The following is an 18,949-nucleotide window of genomic DNA, read 5'->3' as shown; positions in this document are numbered from 1 at the left end:
CTGAACCACAAAACAGCACCTGAACTGCCTCCAGACTACTCAGAACGTGGTAGCAAGACTCATCCTCGACCTTCCCAGAAGAACCAGCATCACCCCTCACTTCAGGGCTCTCCACTGGCTCCCGGTCTAGTAAAGATGCCTCTTCAAGCTCCTCATGCACGTCACAGCTCTGGACCCACCTACATCAACAAGTGTCTAACATTCCACCGATCGACCAGAGAACTCCACTCAGCCACCCCGCCCATGTCCTCGTCCGCCGCATCCGTTGTAACTGTTTCGGAAGTTGCTCCATCTCCCTCACCAAGTCCTGGAATGACCTTCACCTATCTACCTTCCCTTCTCTGAAGGACTTCATGAAGCAGCTCAAGACTTGTCTCTTCGACTGCCACCGTCATTCGGCCAAGGCTCACAGTAACCCACCAGCACCAGGAGCCTGTGGTAGCTCTGCTAGTCTAGTACTGAACCTTGGCCATCTGCAGCAAGTGATAGATGGCACTCGGCCAATTCGATCTCTATAAATATAACTCCCACTGCCCATGCTGAAAAGCCATCAGTATTTGTCTGCCCATTTGTTTGGGATTGATCAAGGCCTGTCTTTCTCTTCCCCATTGTTCAGAAGCAGAACAGGGATCAGATCTTGATTTGATTTGCAAAACCAATAAACTTTGATAACCAACACGGGTCTACAATGAGCCCCCAAGGATCCCTGAGTTGGACTGCTAGTTAACATATTGTGGCAGCAAGGACCGCAGGCAGCATTCCATGCTTTGATCGGACAGCACATGAGTGGGTTGGTGAAGAAAAAAAAAGGAATGAAAAGTACTGGGACACCATTATGCTTCACATCAACTATCGGGGTGGGCCAACCCATCTTTTTCCAGGCAAATATGGGCCCGGCTTTGTCTGGGCACTGCCCAGACGTGTCTCATGCAGCAGGAACTCTTCAGCCCTATGTAGCATGAAGAAAGGGGTGTGACCCCGACACCAGGCCCAAAGGCTGCTAGGACATACAGTCCCTCTTTGCAAAGTCCTTGGTTGGTAGTTGCTTCTATTGCAGTGGGAGCCCCCTCAAGCTCTATGTAGCGTGGGGTAAGGGGCATGGTTTGGCTCCTGCTGCCCCAACCAAAGATTTCTGGGACTTGCAGTCCCTCTTTGCAGAGTCCTTGGGTTGTTGACCCACCCACCCCCACACAGGAGCCCTCAAGCACTGTGTAGCATGAGGGGAGGGGTGTAGCCTGATTCTTCCTGTCTCCCGCCAAAGCTTTCTGGGACTTGCTGCCCCTCTTTGCAGAGTCCTTGGTTTGTTGTCGCTCATTTGAGTGAAAAACATAATTTCTCCATCTTCCAATCTGAAGTTAACTCTTATTAAAGGTCATAATGGAATCCAGTGTTAGTCTATGGGAGAGAGAGCCTCACAAAAGGGAAAAAACGACGTTTAGGGGCTTTTCACTTATGGGGCATGTAAAACTTAAGTACACATGTCCTACTTTTTAAATACCATACACCTTGCCCTAGGAGTCTTTAGGCCCTACCTTAGGGGTTATATATATGTATTACAAAGGAAGCTTCAGGCCTGGCAAAATGTTTATTTTGCCAGGACAAAATGGCAGTTAAAAACTGCACTGAAGGCTGTAGTGACAGGGCTGAGATGTTTATAAAAAGGCTTTGTGCTGCAGCCCACGAGTAGCATTTAATTTACAAGACCTGGGTACATGTAGTGCCATATACTAGGGACGTACAAGTAAATTAAATGTACTAATCAGGAGTAGGTAAATTTTACCATGTTTAAAGGAGACAGCACAAGCACTTTTGCACTGATTAGTAGGGAAGTGTACAGAGACCTAAAAGCCAACAAAAATGTGTTCAGCAGAAGAAGCCAAAGGAAGACAAACAAAATCAGTGGTGACCATGCAAAGAGTGCTGGATCCAACATAAATATTTTGAAATTGATGTTTATTCTGCTACCTAAATCACAAAACATGTTTTTGTAGTGATTACTATAATGCACACGTTCAATTTAAAGAAGTATTCATAGTACATAGTGTTTTCCCAGTGGCACTTTGTCTAGTGGACCCATGGTAGACCGTGCTTCGCATAGTAGTAGTCTTTTTATTGCACTCTCACAGTGACTGTCGCCTGTCCTCTCTCACATCTCATCACTTCTCACACTTTTTCTCAGGACTCAGGTCTACAGGACTATTAGTGAATTAAGAAAGTAAGAATGTGTTAAAATCAAATATTTTGATAAACAAATCCATGGACCCATTTACGTAGCCCTTATTTAATATTAATACCCCGCCAACAGCATAGTAACTTAATGTTGAATTACACCAGGTTAATTTGTTACCCTGAATTCTAAAACTCCCGAAACCTGATGTTTGCGCTTTCTTGCCACTGCTTTTCTGCTCTCTATGCATGATTACAGTGAAGTGGTCCTACTGTTGCTGCATGGGTATTCATAGCTACCACCTGTGATCCTTTAAGCCAGTCCAGACTTTTTAACAGACATTACATTTTATTCCAGGACTTTAAGTTTTGCTTTTAACATTGTATATATGGGTTCAAAAACCCCATCAGTAAAGTGTAATTGGGTAAAAAGATAACATTAACTGATTCGTATCACACATGACAATACGATAACTTTCAACTATGCATTTTTGTTGTTATACTATTTTGACACAGAAAGTCTTGGGCCATTTTTATAACACTATCCCACGCACATGTTGGAACCACACTTTTCACAGCTACCTTTCACTATACTTCACATTGAATTTCAAAGCCTGGATTTGTTTAGCAGTTGACCTGCTTTCAATACATACATGTGAGCAAATGGGCTAGACGTATCAAAGGGGTTTTTAACCATTCCTTGTCAGTGGGAAATGTGATAGTGCCCCAGTTAGTATTTAGAATGAAACACCGCAGCAGGATGAAATATGATTTTAATGCACCCAGATTGTTTGCAGTAAACATGCTTCCAAATCCAAATGTATATTTAAACCAAGCACACAGAACAGTAAGAAAGTAAAGGAAAAACGGGCGCTATTTTAGTGACATCCCTAATGATAACAAAATGCAGGCCCACTAGAGTTAGACCTTATATTTGAAAGTAACTTTGTATAGACCCCTCCAAGAAAAAATAATAAATTACACCTTCTCTCTCACTTTTTTTTTATCGACTAGAATTTTAGTTTCTGGATGTGCCGGTGCTTATCAATGTTTATTTTCACACTGATAATGGCTATTTCCTTTTCAGCGAGGTTTATCGGCTGATATAGGCTTAAGCCTAAAACAGGAAAGACTACAGATATAATGCAAGTGTCAGTGTAATGTTCTTTTAATTATATAAAATGGGGTTACGTTTCCTACTACAAATTTCGAAGCGATCGAAAGAGTTGCAGACTACAGCATGCAAGGTTTTGTATAAAATGTTCCTCTCCCATGAGTCTGCTTCTCATTAACGCAGGAAGAGACTGTTGAAGGTAGTTAAGGAAGATGAAATTCTCTGTGCAGTTAATTTTATCACCACAGGAAGGTCCTTGGGATGCAGTGGACTCAACACTTTTATGGCTAGGCTCAGTCTTCTGACCCGGTTGCAACCCGTGTTCATTGCCCATCACATTCAAGTTTACTGACCAGTATGTCCCTCTACGCCATTCTGACATCTGTATCAGCAATTCTGTAACCCCTGGAGCTGACACAACCCCTCGTGGTTGGGGTGATACGAAAACGTGCGTTTTGAATCATTGTGTTACAGCACGTGCTATTTTTGAACAGATTAATCAGTATTATTATATGATATACATGTGAAATAATTATTATTTGTGTTATAGAGCAGAAAATCCTTCAAACTAAGAGTACTTAGTGTTGACATAGTTCCAGAATTATGTAGTTAAGGGATACAACGCTCCTGTTGATTTTAACTTTGAAGTCTACATGTATCTCAAACCTCTTGCTGATGTAACACTTTTTCTATCTTTTTCAAATATATTTTTTTATTGATTTTACAATTTAATGAACATTTAACACATTGTGTACATTGTTTCTATTGGGTCCACATTTTTTAAGGAAAGGCACATAACTACGTGATTTCTCTTTTGCACGTTGCTGCGTTGATTCAGTAATGTGGACAATTATTTAAAAAGAGTACTACAGTGGCAATCTCACAGGGGTCTCATGTCAGGCGGGTAAACCAAGATTCTGGCCAACGTTTTACAAACTTTCAGACTCTCCTGTAATTTTTCATCTTTTCTCGTAAGTTCCATTTTTATTTCGTCAGTCAGAGTCCAGTCAGCAACCTCTTTAATTCAGCTTCCTAATGTGGGCATCCTCGTGCTCAGCCAGGTAATTGCCGTTTGTCTCTTAGCTTAAAAAACAGGCAAAAACTACAAGCCTTTTTTTCAATGTATATTTTGAAGTGATAGAATTTATGCCTATCAAACAAGTCTGTGGGAGCAATGTAATTGTTATTAATGAGTTTTTATTCTAGATACTACTCTTTTCCAGTATCTCAGTATAGTAAGGTACTCCCATACTAAATGAAAACATATAGCCTCTAATTCCAGCACTCAGAGCATAATGCAGCCTTTGGAGGGTTAATTTTGTTCAGCATTGCGGTCTATGAAATTAAAATGTAATAACTGGACTCTACCCTTGCAGGATACTTTGCGTGTGAGTGCTCCCACTGGCTATTTGTGATGTCTGTCCCACATTCAGTTTCCCACTGTGTTCACTGTCTCATTTATTGCTTACTGGTGTCACCTCTTAAGGCGAGATAGTCTGGTGACAACACAACACCACACTGATCTGCTGTAACCTGGGTCCCCAAAGTGGATGGCCCTAGCTGGGTGTTTTGTGTATTGCTCCATATTAGCTGGGTCACTCTTTGTGTGGTGTGATATTGGAAAAAATGAATCCCATCCACATGAAAGAGTTCTATTGCTACATCCTGCAAGGCCAGGGCACCTGTTCCTCTTATGTCTCCAAGTGTAATCCATCCCCATTCCATTTTGAAATATCTATGTTGTGTTCTAAATGTGCAATCTCTGGTAATCGCAACATAAACAGGTCTCCTGTATATGGTATCTGATCACCTGTTGACATTCAGTATCTCTTCTGGACAATATTTATATATTTTACCAGCTAAGTGACACCAGAGACTTTTTCAGATATTGAGAGTAGGCACTTGACCAGCTCATTCCCCTGTAGTCGTCCACCCAGCAGCTCTTTATCAGTGATGAAACTAACCTGCTGCACATTGCAGCTGGGCCACCAGGCAGTGTCCTTCCCATATATGGGACACCTAGTCCCCCCTCTTCATACGTGTATGTAAACTCTACTTCTTTTTCTAACTCAGGTGTTCAGTGCCGTTCTCAGCTAAGATACATCCCTGGGGTTATTTACAGGCTTCATTGAAACAGATATTGGCACCTAGGTAGCGCAGTCATTTTCTTATTGCTATTGATACCGCCATCGGCAGCTACACGCAGAAATCTAATGATCCCTGTATGCCCCTTATCAGCCAATTTGAGTGTTCATCATGTGCCACCTAGTTTCGGAGTTCGTTACCATTGTCCTCAACTATCTTTGTGTCAGTTTGGCAGGGCATCACCAGCAACAGCGAGGTTTGCACCAGCATGGCAGCCAGCCAAACTTTCTGAGATAAGAGATTCCTGTTAACTTAAATGAAGTCCTGATTGTGCTCCCAACTCTTCTGGTATCACAAACAATGGTGCCATTGCCTCTTTCAGTCCCATTAAATGTGGATGTCATCCACATACAAGGATACAGGGTGTCTGCAGCTCCCTAGTTCCACCACCCAACTGTTCAAAGAGGACCTTGAGCTTGCAAGTGAAAGGCTTCATTGTCAGGACAAACAACCATGGGGACAACAGGCACCCGTTGTGTGCCTCTCTAAAGTTCCTGCTCCCTTGATATGACCCCATTCGATATTTTTCTGCCTTCATTGTCTGCAGAATATACTGTACACAGGAAAGCAGAAGTAGGATTTTATGCATTATTTGTGGTGTTTTTTTTAGACGATAGGAATCATATGCTAATTTCAATTACTAAGTATATCATTTTAGCTAACAAGTTTAGGTACAAGTTAGAAATATAAATATTTGCATTCCAGGAGGGAATGGCACCTTTAAAGCTCACTGTCACTTAAGGTCAGTGGGTTTAGTTGACTAAGACCTATGAGTTGTTTCTTGTTAGCTGTGATGAAGCAGGGGTTTGATAAGCGTTGTGGTCACAGTAGTTAAAAGTTCTATCTTAGGACTTAGGGACTGATTTCGAGTTTGAAGGAGGGGGTTACTCCATCACAACAGTGACAGATATCCCTTCCTCTGAAATACAAATGCCATAGGATATAATGGAATTTAATGTTCGGTGGACGGGATATATGTCACCGTTGTGACGGAGTAACCCCCTCTGCCAAACTCCTTCATTTGGTAAGGAAACAGTACTGATGCCAGTGAGAGTTCATCGAAGTTGATCTCCATTCTGGCCTCCTGCTGAAGCCTTCAGGTTTAGGTCCAAGTGATGCAAAGGTAGATTCTGTAGCCACCTAGGTTGGGGTGCTGCTAGGGTGACTTGCCACACTCTCCCGATCCCAAATACTGTGTTCCCATAATCATTTTTTTTTAAAAATCTAACAAAACTTCAGCAGGGCAAGGTAGGCGGCAGTAACTAATGATGATGTTGGAAGCTTAGTTTCAGCAGTCCTGTGATTACTTCAACCTTTTCTTTAAAAAAAAAAAACCAAAAACAAATGAGAGCGGGAAAAACCAGCAACTTGTAACCTGGCACGTCATACCTTTCTTGGGGAGCTTGGATACCTTAGCCTTTTTCCCCCAGAAGCAGAACTGAGTTACCCTCTGGTCATTCCCTTAACTTCCAGGAGGAACCCAGGGTACAGGTGTGTATCCAGTCAGTGCATCCATTCACAACTAGACGGTTGGATCCGTGACACCAGACGGAACCATTTCTTACCTCCTCAGTCCTTCACAGTCTGTTCCAGACAGAATCCTTCTTCTTGTGAGTCTTCCTCAGGCCAAAATGTATTTTGGCGGTGTGCCATTTTTATCCTATAGACTAGCCAATTATTTATGATAATCACTATGGAGGTCCTACAAATTCGGCATCTCTCCTTTGCAGCTGGTCCAGCTTGTCTGCCTGCAAACTGTCAGAAGCCCCTTTTCATGATGTCAGGACACGTACTTCCAAACTTATCCCAAGGCCTGTTGTGTGGAAACCACGATTCACCCTCTTTGGCTGTTCTGAAAACACGTTATCCCTCAGCTGGGAGCAGAGATTAACACCTGAGAGGAATCCCCAATTCAGAAGCTTCCTTCACACTAACTCCTGCTTAGTGTCTAAATGTGAAGACGCCAGGCCCATGCCTGGTGTTTAGTGATGCCACCTGTCTTCCTGAACGTCTCTACTATATACAAAGCCAGTGATCACCCTTCCTAGCCCTACTGCTTCCAGGAGTAGCTTTACTTTATGAAACTACGTTAAGTTTTGTTTACAAAATATTTAGCAAAAATCTGTTTAGCAATATTTTTGATATGTTAGAAATAAATGTTCCCAATCAGAGTTCTTTAAAATGAACTTTAAATCACAGCCATTTTTTTTAATTTAACAAAGTTATATTTATCTTTATTGTACTTTGCAATAGAAATATAATCTTCCTTACAGTTAACTTCACTACTTTAATACATTAAGCACATTGACAAGGCACACATAGGGGTTACTTAGGTGTTTCCTGAATTTATGTTTTCTCTTACTCACCACTGCCATGGGTTAAATGCAGTGTTTAGACTTCAGACTCATGTTACAACGATGAATGATGTATACGCTCACTGACATTGTATGTGGGTGTCACTGGTTCACTTCCTACACTAAGTAACTATGGCCTTATTGGAATGTTAAATAAACAGTTAAATGTAGCTAATTTGACTTCATGTTTTACGGAGAGAATACACACACTGAGCCTGAATGGCAGTCTCACAGTGTCCAGAGTCGACATGCCTCCTAAGCTAGTCCAACAGAAATGTGAAAAGATTTGGGGAGACCACAGAGAAAGACTGAATTGCGAAATTAAGGGAATGTAGAAGTGTTGTATGAAATGCCTCATTTTCTAAGGTTGTAATCCTGCCCATACATATAAATATAGAAGTCTTAAATGTTGCCCACTATTTAGACTGTCAAGAGTTAGTTTAATGTTGATCAGTATTACATTTTAAAAATCAATTTTCATAAACAGAACAGTGATGCAGGCAAACAGTAATATTTTTTTCAAGTTGAGAAAAATGGAGGGCATTGCTTACAGGTTTTATTTACACAAATTAAGGATGGCATAGGTACATCAGTATAGCAATGATTTGGGTGGGATTTTGTGTTCAATTAAATTACAGTTGTTGAAGGAGTCGAAGTGCTCTTTTGGTATGGGCATAGGGCAGACTTTTGAGTTTACTCATAGGGTACCTTAATTGTCATTAAGTCCCATTTATGTACATTTGAGCAAAAATTCAACTCTCACTGCTGGCTTGTCGGTCTCTTCTAATCATATTGTTGACCACTTCTCTCAATAGAGGGTCTTTAAACAAAAAAGAACATTTAGGTTTAATTTTGTCCTACATAGTGTTATATAGCAGTCTGTGCCAATGGATAATGATACTGATGCATGATGAGGCTAGGCTTAAAGGTCTGTCGCAGTTGCTGTGATTTTGGATATGAGTGTTATCAGTGAGTAGAAACTACTCCAGTTTGGAGTAATTTCTGAGACGAGCATAATTTATGTAGACTCTGTCTCGATTATGAGCGTGCACTCAAATCACAAAGTAAAAGGCAGGTCTTGAATCCCCCAGTAGAACGTTATGTGGCTCCCGTCAGAATGGGCTCAAGATGTATCTAATAATGTGTTAACATGTTTACCTTGTTTTGGTTAATTAGAAGATCGAAGGTCTCGGAGGAAACTGATATATATATCAGTGTCAGACCAGTCAGTCATTGTGGGGCCACCCACTGACCGACTACTTATTTTGCGGAGGGATGAGAGTGTGATTCGTATTTGATTCAACCTTTTCCTCAGTAGAAGGATAAGGTAACGTAGCAGCTGAAAATCATTGGCTAAGAGCAGCTGGTCGATGAAGGACTCCAGTAGGTCTTCGTCGAATGAGACATTGCTGTCAGGAGGGTGATGCATTTTGCTTATCACCATCAGCGTAATTTAATAAATTATCAGCACCAAGATAGGCAACAATTGTCTCAAGGCATTGAAGGATGAATAACATGTCCACTGTGTTCTGTTATTTAGTGTTTTTGTTAATGATAACCATCCTGCTCCCAATTTTTTCTTGGTCACATCTTACTATCTAGCAGCAGGATGGCGAATAATGATAAAGATGAGGGGCAATAAATGTAGCTTATTTGGCGTTTGGGGTGCCGCCAACCACATTTTTGATTTAATTACATCAATGTGATGACATTTACAGACTCAAAATTTGTGCACAAATGGTCTCAACGCAGCAGCCGTCGATGAAAAACACTGAAAAAGCTAAATGCTTTATAGAGAAGCATTTGTGAAGAAAGTAAAAACGTATGAATTCATTTATATTACCACCGCTAACACAAAGAAACCCAAACCTGTTTCTTTTCTTTTTGCAGGAGATCAAGCTCGTAACTTCTTCTTACAATCTGGCCTAGCCGCTCCTGTTCTTGCTGAAATATGGTAATGTTATTTTTTTCCATCCAGTTGCAGAAACACTAGAGTTGAACTTTGATATTAGGACATATGACCAAATTGCATAGTCTTTCACAAGAAATGGGATGTCCGTACGGCAACTGTGTCTTCCTGGATGTTATTTTCCTGTCGATAAATGGGAGAGTCTAAATACACGGAGTCCTGGATCACACTTAACTTGCAACTGTTAGAATCACCACCTGCTACAAACAATAGGTTTTCCCTGAGATAGATCTGATCTGATTAAAATAAGTCATTTTAAAATCACCAGAAAGATACTGCTTCAAAAGAGGGCCTTCTAAAAAAAAACCTGTTTCACTTTATTGAATTATTGAATAATTCAAAGCACAAAATAAAAACAAGATAAAATAGAGAAGCAATAAAATGAAAGAGAAGTAAACAAACTACACGCATAATATAACAAACAGGTGTCAAAGCGTAGACCCGAATCCTGTAGGTCAAGTGGTTCAGTTGGGATTCATGACTGCAGATCCCAAAATGCATTGTGTTGCTAAATGAAATCTCATTTATTGACGTTGGTTTTCCTGATGGCAGTCCCCTGATAACTGTACAATTTAATGGTTATGGTACAAACTGGTCCTGTGAAGATGTGAGTGAATATCCCCAAAAGGATGTGAATTGTGAAAACCTTCAAACTTGAAATGCTGATACACAGTTCATGACTACTGTTGTGCTAGTGCTTTTAGGTGTCAACGCACTGTGGCGTTTTCACCTGGAATAGTGTTTTATTAATGAAGTCTTAAAAGCCAACTTTACCAACAAACATATGTTTGAATTAACTCGGGACAGAAGAAACCATATATTATCAAGATGACTTAATTACAAGTTTTTAATGATCATTGTGGGCATCTTAAGATATAGAGCCACACATGCAACAAGTGATGGGAAAAGTGATGGTAGTAATTGTCTCAACATGAATGAATGAATGTGTGAAACACTGTTGATTCAGTGTTAGTCCTTCTTTAAGCTGCATCTTCGAAATGTGTCTTTCTCAGGACCCTCGCAGACTTGAACAAAGATGGGAAGATGGATCGGCAGGAGTTCTCCATTGCTATGAAACTCATCAAGCTAAAGCTACAGGGGCAACTCCTGCCTACTATTCTCCCCCCTTCGATGAAGCAGCCTCCAGTGCTCTCTCCTCTGATGTCTGCTCGATATGGTTTGTATTGACCCTTAGCTTGATTTTGATTAAATAATATAATGACTAGCTGGTTCCTTCATTTAAAATTGATGTTTAGTGATAGGAGCACAAGAAATCTGATTTCTGTCACAGTAAACAATACTGTTTTTTCCACATAAATTATGAACATAATCCTTATTTGCAGGAAAAAGAAAATATTATTGTTTTCCCTTTTAGAGTCTCATTAATAAACCATTACATACCTTCTGATCTGAACAGTGGCTTCCTTGCATCCCTCTTCAAACCTTGATAGTATTAAAAACGTCTTAGTGAATGTTCTTGCCATCAGAAATGTTATTAACATTGTCAATTTTACTTCAACGTTTTGTGCATACAGAGGTATTTTTTGCTTCTGGTTTTACATAAGACCAATCTGGCATGAAAGTCATTCTTCAGGAAAAACGTATGAAAATGGATTGAATGATTGTAATGCAACCACTGTTAATCATCCAGTCACAGGTTAAAATCTTAATCTTTATATCTACATGTCTTCAAGAGGATTTGAATTATGCTTTACATTATTCTTTTGACAGCCAGTCTCTTGTGCAACACAGTTAATACACTCTTCTAGGGTTCAGACCTTGACATCTTTCTATATCCTTCAAAGGTTTATGCTGTAGATAGGTAAGGCTCCGTCGTAATATTTTCTCCCTGTCTTCCTTGATAACTTCCTTTCCACTACCATGTGGAAATTAAGATTTGATGACATCAATTTTTATTTTAAGAAAATCGCAAACTATTTTCAGCATCTTTGTTATTCTTCAAATGGAACAGCATCAGCACTTCTCGGAAGAAAGCATGTGCTGTTATAATAGAATGAACATACTGCCTTTCACCATTTGAAATCCTCGTCACCACTCTATAACCACTAGTGATAGTAAGTACAAACTTGAATCCTAGTTGTCTCTTAGACGGAATGTTTACCTAATGCACATTAACACTGTTGGTTCACAAAATATATGTTCCATCTTTGGAAGGAAATTGTGTCCAAAACACACTAATTTGTTTACGTTTGCTGTTCATTCCGAAAAGCTATAGTTTTTGGGACTACTCAGACTTTTCCATTGCTGCCATCAATACATAGTATATCTGCTCTAATGATGATGTTAAACAAATCTTATATTGTATAGTCGAAAGTGTTGACAATCCAAAAACATGGAGGATTGCATTGGCCTCACTGCTAAGTTCGGAAGTGTGGGTGGTGCAAGGGGCGTTGAATGCCGCTGGCCATGCAAAATGAAGTGACTATCTGCAGACTCAAGTTTGTGTGTTTTCTCAAGCTTTTTCCAGGTCTTTACCACTCTAGAAATGCACAGAAAGCATGGCAAGAAAAAAGGGAACACTGCCTAATTCCCTGGGTGTAGGACAAGGGTTTTCTCTACTAGGAAAACATTTTCCATGGGGAGGAAAAAAAATATGCAAATGTACTGTATGATACAATGATATTTACTTAAGGAGATTCACCACGCCAAGGCAGTCAGCTGAAGTATGGATAGAGTAATAGAGGTATGCGTGAAAATCTATGCACACGATACACAAATTCTAGGCACTATGTTTAGAGCCTGATTCACATATACTTTTAATAGAGTCAGGAATTTACATTCCCAGTTCACCATTTCAGTTCTTTTTTTGCCAGTGAGACCTACTTTGCAATCACTGCAGTAATGGCCATGTGTGAATAACACAGGCAGGATTACCAGTACCATGATTATCAGTAATTCTTGGTAGCATTATCATTGTCAGATTACAAATAGTTTTCTATAGGCTCCTTTAGAATAGAAAATATATGGAAATCCGTGTTATTGTTCCAGTTGTCACATTTCCTAGATTGTGCGAGTTTTTGAAGGGACAAATTCCATCATATTTAACCTATTGTAATTGCTGCCTACGTCACCCACAGTAAAGCCTCACAATACCGATCTGGGCACAAACTCCTGCGAGATCTACTTTAAAAAAATTAAAACCGGTATGTGAGAGACAAAGGCCCACCTTATGCTGCTCAAAGATTTCCCTGAAGGACAGTGGGTCAGTTCCCCAGATTGCTGTGTAAATCATGGTTATAAATTTTAAACAAAATTCTGACCCACAGCATTAGATGCTTGCCTTTTGAAGAGGCCCAAGCTCATTTCCTGAGTTATGTTATATTATTTAATTTTACATAGCCCCTATTCACTTCTTGTGGCATCTTTACACTGAGCAGAATATTTAGTGTTTAGGCAAAGTTTGGGAACAGTGCTGACTTTCCATTACCCGTATAAAGATGGCTTAATGAGATACTCTTAACATACTAGGTACAGAGCATTCTCATAGTCAAATATAGACAAAAATCTGGCTCAAATTAAATGGTGCTTACAAATCCAGAAATAAGCATGATGTTCCCAGTGAGGTAATTATGAAATTGACTGCTTTCTTGATTTCATTAATGTGCTTGTTCGGTGCCAGGCTGTGATCGAACCAGAAGCTTAGGCCCTTTGTGGTCAAGAACACAGTGGTTCCTTAGCTTAGAGAAGTTGCTAATCTAAAAGGAGAGCTCATAGTGTAGAAGCACCCGGCAAGCATCTTTTCCATTTTTAGCCCCATCAAGGACCATCAAACAGTCAGAGAAATTAGTTCCCTCTAAAATTGAGAAAAGAAATGGCAGAGGCAAACATGTTCCTGACAGAAATAATCCATTCACTGTTTATCTTGACCGATAATTCTCATCCTCAAGCAGAATGTAAGATATAGTTAAAAAGGCATCAAACAGATGTAATAATACAGAGACAGTGGGCATGCTGTTCCCCTTTATCAGTTCCATGCCCATGATCCAATACAGACAGGTGACTGACCAATAGCATTTGGCTCATAAAGTTGCTCTAGAGCTATGCACACTACTGTCTCCATCACTGCTAGTACCTGTCAAGTTAAAAAAAGATTGCTAACTCCCTGGTTCGGATGGACATAGCATGCCTTCTTGAGTAGTGGCATAACCAATATAACTTTGGAGGAGTATTCCAGTTCCCCTTACACATAATCCCGATTTCTAATCTGTGCTATGACTATGATTACAATATCCACATTGAATTTCACCATGTCTGAGGACAGGGATTCATGAGGGACAATAAATATCCCAGTTTGACCAGTAGTCATGCCACTTGTTCTTGTGAGACGTTCCTCATCGACCAAAGAATACTGGTTGGATCATATAGGTCAAAATAGGCATTGCTAAATTTCTCTTGGAACACATGGTTTCATAATCCTGTATGTTGGGTCCCAAGATTGTGTTCCCATAGGTTTAACTAGCCAATGTGGTAGGCTTTTGGCTAATTTTAGGAAGTGGCTAAAGGATCAACCTCTTCAGTGGTACTAGGTTCATGGGATGATTCCTTGACAGTCAAATCCATCTTATGAAGGATCATTTAGTTTACAAGTAAAGTGAAGACTGCTGGTCCTTAAAGAACTCCACTGGTGTCCTGTCTAACAATAAATCACATTTAATGTTTTATGATCTCTGTACTAAGGCTAAGCCTGTTGGTTTAAAGGTTCATAATAGTTATACAATAAAAGATGGTGTGGAAAAAGCATGGTGTGAAAACTGATGAATGCAAGGTGTACAGCTTAGAATTTGTAATGTAATGCCTTTCACAACCGAGTAACCTTCAAGAGATCACTGAAACAATCCTGTTCAAGAATGCTTTCAGGTAGATGATAGGGCAGTTGAAGATCTTAAAAAATGTGTGGCTTTATTACAGAGATTTGAAGGCCGGGACGGGGGTAGAGTGGGAAAATGAGACCGATGAGCAAGCTGGATGCTAGCGAGACAGAAAGTGAGGATGGTTCGTCAGGATGGGTACTTACGGGATTAAAACTACAGTTGGATATAAAATGTACTTTATAACCCATGAAGTTAATGTTAACATGAGTATATCTATGACGATCCTGCAGAGCAACAGCATCGGAATGGTAGTGATTGTTATTTTTCTATGTTTTACGGTTACCAATTTAAATGTTATGTTATCTTGGTTTTCAAGAAGGAAAACTAATAAAAATAATCTTTAAAAAAAAATACTTTCAGGTAAAAGTTGGGCAACACCAGGCCCACTCCTTCATCTTTTAAATCCTCGCCATGTTCCAGCCCACGTCTCGCCCCTCATCCCCTCCCAAAAATATTATTTCTGACCCTATCTACCAACACAGTATACATTTTACAGCAATCTAAACTAAACCTGTTCAAATGGATAACTTCATGATCCTGTGTGCGTTATATACAACTGGTCGAAAAATACTGGTCACAATTTGCAGCCAGTATTTTTGTGGCTAGTGTGATAATTTGCGAAGCAACCATGTATTAATAGGTTGTTTTGCAAATTAGCAATTTTTAGTGGGTGTCATTTCGACCTACCGCATGAATATTAATGAGGTAGGTCACAGTTTGTGCCCCACTAAGATTCACTGCCATCACCTGGATGGTGGCCTGCTGGGGTCTGCAGACCACCATGTCTGTGATTTCTTTGAAATATAGCAAACTTTTTTTTAATGCAGCCCTTTTTCATTAAAGGAAAATAGGTTGTGTTTAAAAATTAAAAAATGAAATGTTTTATTTTTATTTTTAAATACTCTCAAAGACGGAGAGGGTCCAAGAGGACCCCATACCATTTTGAAATTGGTCACCACCAACTATAAGTTTATAGTAGAGTAAAAATATTTTGCGACTGCATTTTTGTTTGGAGAACATTAGTATATACCACTACGATTTGGTGTTTGGAAGGGATGCCCTAAACACAAGCCTTCCAAATACAAATGGTTATTAGGTCGCAAACCCAAATTGTTAGTATGTTGTTGAATTGCAGGTTGGGTTTGATACATTGTAAAACACTTAATTGCTGTCGCATTGCTGGTCATTTTCAACTACAAAAAGGCTTTGTACATCTATCTAGCCCTAGAATTCCTGACTCTTACCACTTAGGAATAGGAGAATGATGTAGTCCAAATTTAGCATTTTCTAAACACTACTCATTTATATTCTATTCATATTCAGTTTGTTCTCTTAAAATATTTGTAGGAGATTGTTATTTAGTTGCCATTTATCGCCTGGAGAAAGTAGGCAAAAGAGTGGCGTGCTTCATTTCTGATGCGTTTTTGTGAAAGCCATATCTTTTGGTAAAACGTTTTCAAAAACTTAATTGATCTTTAAAGTATAAACTTTGAGAAGAACCATTAGTAACTTTATTCAGATAAATGCACTGCCAAACCTTTTAAATAACTACTCCAAAAATCTAATAACAATTGTGAAAATTTCCAAAAATGGAGCGCAAAAGTCTCTTGAAATGCATACCAGAATATTTCTCTAGCTGATACCAGTTTATTAAAAACTATATGGAAAGAAAAAAAACATTTATAATTAAAACAGTTGGTTCTAATGAGTACTACTTCTCACAGAACCTCATCTTATGAATATTCTCCAAGCGCCAGACTGGACCTGGATGTCACGGTTTACACTGGGCTTACCGTCGAAGTTGATGAGAGTTGTGGAAGACCTCGGTTCCGGCAAGTTCTGCTCTGGCCGAGGTAGGGGCGACCCCTTCCGGTAGCCACGGTGCTGTTTGACAATAGCAAGCCACTACAGTCCATGCCTTCCAGAAGGAGTCCCAGAGGAAAAACCCCAAAAGGGTAAAAAACCTCCAACAGGAACTCCCTGAAACAGAAGGAGGACACAAGGACGTTAGAACTGGAGATCCGAGAGTACAGGAATACTGGAGACGAAAGACAGGTCAAGAATAACTGGCTCCACGAGAGGAAACCAGCCGGAGCGTGACTACCACCAAAGGAGTGTTGCAACGCAATGAGAAAGAAGCTGAAGTCCCCTTATATACCCATAGACAGGAAGTGAAAAACAGGAAGTAGAAATACCACCATCTTGGATTGGGGAAAAAGTCATGTTTAATGATAGGGAACATGTACTTAGAAAAGGGGAGCAATGCATGCAGGGAAGAGAGGATGTGAACAGCATGCTGGGAAAGGAGGAAGCATGCATAAAAAGAAATCATGTGTATGCAATCGGCTTTTGCCTTTGTGACCGGTAAGTGAGGGAAAAGAGGGTTTCTATATTATGTGAAATGCACCAGAATGTTAAGCGCACTAAATGCGCTATGCGTGGCAGGTCCGAGACCCAACTCAGAGTTTCTTCCCCTGCCGCGTCTGCCCTTGCAGTAAACAATGAAAGGAGGGGGCGTGGCGAGTGCCGCGACCCCTGACCTGAGTCGCGGCTTCTCCCGCGGCCTGCCTGCAAGCTGCGGCTTCCCCCGCGGCTTGCCTGCAGGCCGCGGTGTTAAGCGAGTGCCGCGCCGTGGCGGCCCGTGCTTGCGGCCGCGGCGCGACACTGGAAGCTGTTTCCCCATGTGATAGGCTTCTGCAGTGCCAGGCAGCATAAGCTGTGACTTTACCTGCTCAGTTGGCATTGCCTCCTGTTTTACTACACCTCACAGACCCGGTCGGAAGCACTTTGTGTTTGACAGACAAAATTATTCAGCTATTGAAAGAAAGTAGGTCTGCTGTCAGCTCCAAGGGTCTTGCGGTAAACTGTGCTGCAGATGCAGTAAAAAAGATGTCTCTGTCTAATCTGCACAACATCTGAAAATGCTGTCTTTGATACAACCATAGTCTCTCGTCTTTGACTCTTGCTCCTCAATGCATCCTAAGGTGATGAGAGAAAGAGATGCCAAGTTGTTTTTGACCCAGGCCTGCAGGGACACTCCAGAGCAATTTCTGCCCCCCCCATCAAGTCTTCTGACAGGGAACCATCTTCCAAGAGGTCTTCCTATATGAAGAAGCACATAAAATACATAATTCTTTCTTGAGTAAACTGCCTCACTCGCAGGACCGTCCACTGATTTCATACAGTTTTTTTCTGATGCTGGTTTCTAATTATTGGAGCTAGTTCCAATATTAAAGAAGATAAAGCTCATGTATGTCTAGTTCTTTTGTTAGACTGTTCTGGACATATTCAGGAATTGAGGTCTTTAGTTTGGTCACACCGGGAATATTCTGGATGGTCCAGCTACCCTGTTGGTCACTCTGCAACAGACTTTTCTCAAGAGGCCACCCAAGTGAACATCATTTTTGACGGCAGGCGGTGCCTTGGAGAGAGAGAGCAGACGGCTCCCTAGAATGATAGAAAAACATTTCTGTAATGGTGTGTTCATTGGTTGTAGCCTCTCCAGCAACACAACTCCACCAGCAGTACCCCTAATGTCCTCAAAAACCTTCACAGCAGATTCAAATGTTTCAACAGATGTAGCACTGTTTTTGTAATGAAGATGAATCTAAGGGAAGCCAAAATGAGCAATAGGCCTTTCTATCTTAAGCTGACTACTGCCGCAAAACCTCTTTGGGAAGGGAGGGCGTCTACTTGAATTTCGCCAGCCGGTTCATCCCTGATGCCATTTGAGGCACATGGATGCGTTATTGGATCCAGAGCAACTCCATCCACGAGACAGTAACCACTGTTGCAGCCTGCTCCACTGCCATTGATGCCGGCGCTACCAAGGCGCCGCAGCAGCACAGACTCCATTGTCATTCTCAACTCCAAAATGGAGCCAGATTGATGTACCCCGACGCCAGCCCCTGTGCTGGCCAGGACCATACTCTCCAAGTAGGATCCAGTGCCTTTTCTTTTGATAGGACTAGAGAGGGAGACAAACTGGAGGGTTTTGAGGACCGGTATTCTTCTATCATCCCCTAAATGAACCTATGAGGGACTGTCAGATGTTAGTGGGTTAGACACCTCATCGGACACTAACTAGGGGCCAAATGTATCAATATCCCATTTTGCATTCCCTAAATAGCAAATTTTAAGAAATCGCTATTTAGGGAATGCAAAATGGTATATAACAAAATAGCGATTCCCCAGTAGCTATTCCTAGAGAATCGCAAGCGCTATTAGGGAATCGCTATTTGGGATTGCAGCTCCATTCATTCCTAAAACAATTGCCTGCTGCCATAGCCCCGCCTCCAGGGGACCCAAG

General features: G+C 40.8%; 1 protein-coding gene across 6 annotated transcripts in view; it reads left to right on the top strand.

Moving 5' to 3' along the window:
- Positions 1-18,949, top strand: part of ITSN2 (intersectin 2) — a 1,003,157-nt gene that overhangs the window by 199,490 nt on the left and 784,718 nt on the right. For all 6 annotated transcript variants that reach the window (XM_069236034.1, XM_069236039.1, XM_069236035.1 and 3 more), the window contains 2 exons: positions 9,670-9,733; positions 10,762-10,925. In XM_069236034.1, the coding sequence (XP_069092135.1) occupies positions 9,670-9,733; positions 10,762-10,925 (228 nt within the window). The remainder of the gene's footprint in view (positions 1-9,669; positions 9,734-10,761; positions 10,926-18,949) is intronic.

This window comes from Pleurodeles waltl, chromosome 5, assembly GCF_031143425.1.
Source record: "Pleurodeles waltl isolate 20211129_DDA chromosome 5, aPleWal1.hap1.20221129, whole genome shotgun sequence".
Classification (NCBI taxonomy): Eukaryota; Metazoa; Chordata; class Amphibia; order Caudata; family Salamandridae; genus Pleurodeles; species Pleurodeles waltl.
Note: the sequence above shows the minus strand (reverse complement) of the source record. Positions and strands in the feature narration are given on the sequence as shown.